The 949-nt window shown below is 70.7% G+C and overlaps 1 protein-coding gene across 5 annotated transcripts in view; it reads left to right on the forward strand.

Moving 5' to 3' along the window:
* Window positions 1–723: 723 nt before the first annotated feature.
* Window positions 724–949, forward strand: part of MTA3 (metastasis associated 1 family member 3) — a 160,043-nt gene continuing 159,817 nt past the window's right edge. For 4 of the 5 annotated variants that reach the window (XR_005832830.1, XM_040623149.1, XM_040623153.1 and 1 more), the window contains exon 1: window positions 728–782. Coding sequence is in view for 4 of the 5 variants with exons in the window: in XM_040623149.1 (XP_040479083.1) it covers window positions 755–782 (28 nt within the window). In the remaining variant the exon portion in view is untranslated. Of the gene's footprint in view, window positions 783–949 lie in introns of all 5 variants that reach the window. The other variant, XM_040623148.1, reaches the window with a different exon arrangement.

Consider the following 949-nt stretch of genomic DNA (forward strand, 5'->3'; position numbering starts at 1 on the left):
GTGTTCTGTTCAGCCCAGTTTTGGGGTGAATGCTGATAGACCTGTCAATGCAGTTGGGGTGAACTTGGGAAAGGGTCAGTTTTTCTAGACCTGTCCCCAGCTGGGGCTCTCTCCCGGGAAGCTGGTAGCACCTGGGGTCCTCCAGGCCCCAGGGCATGCAGGTTCCAGGCCCTCTGCATTAACATCACCACGAGGAAGGTGCTCTGCTGCGTGCACTTATTTGTTTCCAAGTGTTCGCCCCGAGGCAGGCATCCACGTGCTCAAGGTCTCGCATTAAAGGGCTCCCCAGGGACAGAGCAGGGAGGAAGACCTGTTTGGGGGTGGCCAGGTGACAGGGTACTCTGGCTGGGGCTCTATGGGCTCAGGAGAGCCTGAGCTCCTGCCCCCACCTCAATTATCCAATAGCCCCTGGTCCGCATTTGCCAGTACAGGCCTCCGCTTCGGCCACGACCCTTGCCCTAGGGGTCCTCCACTTCCAGCAAGGGCCCCCGAGCCGCCGCCCTCCCCAGGTCCCTGCTGGCCCCGCAGCGACCTCCCCCGGCCCGGCCCGACCCACTCGGCCTTGCTGGCCCGTCGCTGGGGGCGGGAACCTGCCCCCACCCCGCGGCGTCCCCTCCCCTTCGCTTCCCCCTCCCCTCGGTCCCTCCCTCCCCTCCCCCCCGTGGCGAGGCGGCGGCGGCGGCGGCGGCCGAGGCTGAGGCGGCGGCGGCGGCGGGCGGGGCTCGGCTCGGGCTCCGCGGGCGGGCGGGCGGACATGGCGGCCAACATGTACCGGGTCGGAGGTAGGAAGGCTCGGCCCGACCCGGCCCGTCTGGGAGCGGGCTCCGGGAGTGGGGGACCGGGGCGAGTTCACCCTAACCGCCGGGAGCTGCGGGCGCCCGGGCCGAGGGCGCAGGGGGCGGGGGGCGCCGGGGCCCGCAGAGGGGGCCGGGACTCCCCACCCCCCCCC

Source organism: Ursus maritimus, unplaced genomic scaffold (assembly GCF_017311325.1).
Source record: "Ursus maritimus isolate PB19 unplaced genomic scaffold, ASM1731132v1 scaffold_6, whole genome shotgun sequence".
Taxonomy (NCBI): domain Eukaryota; kingdom Metazoa; phylum Chordata; class Mammalia; order Carnivora; family Ursidae; genus Ursus; species Ursus maritimus.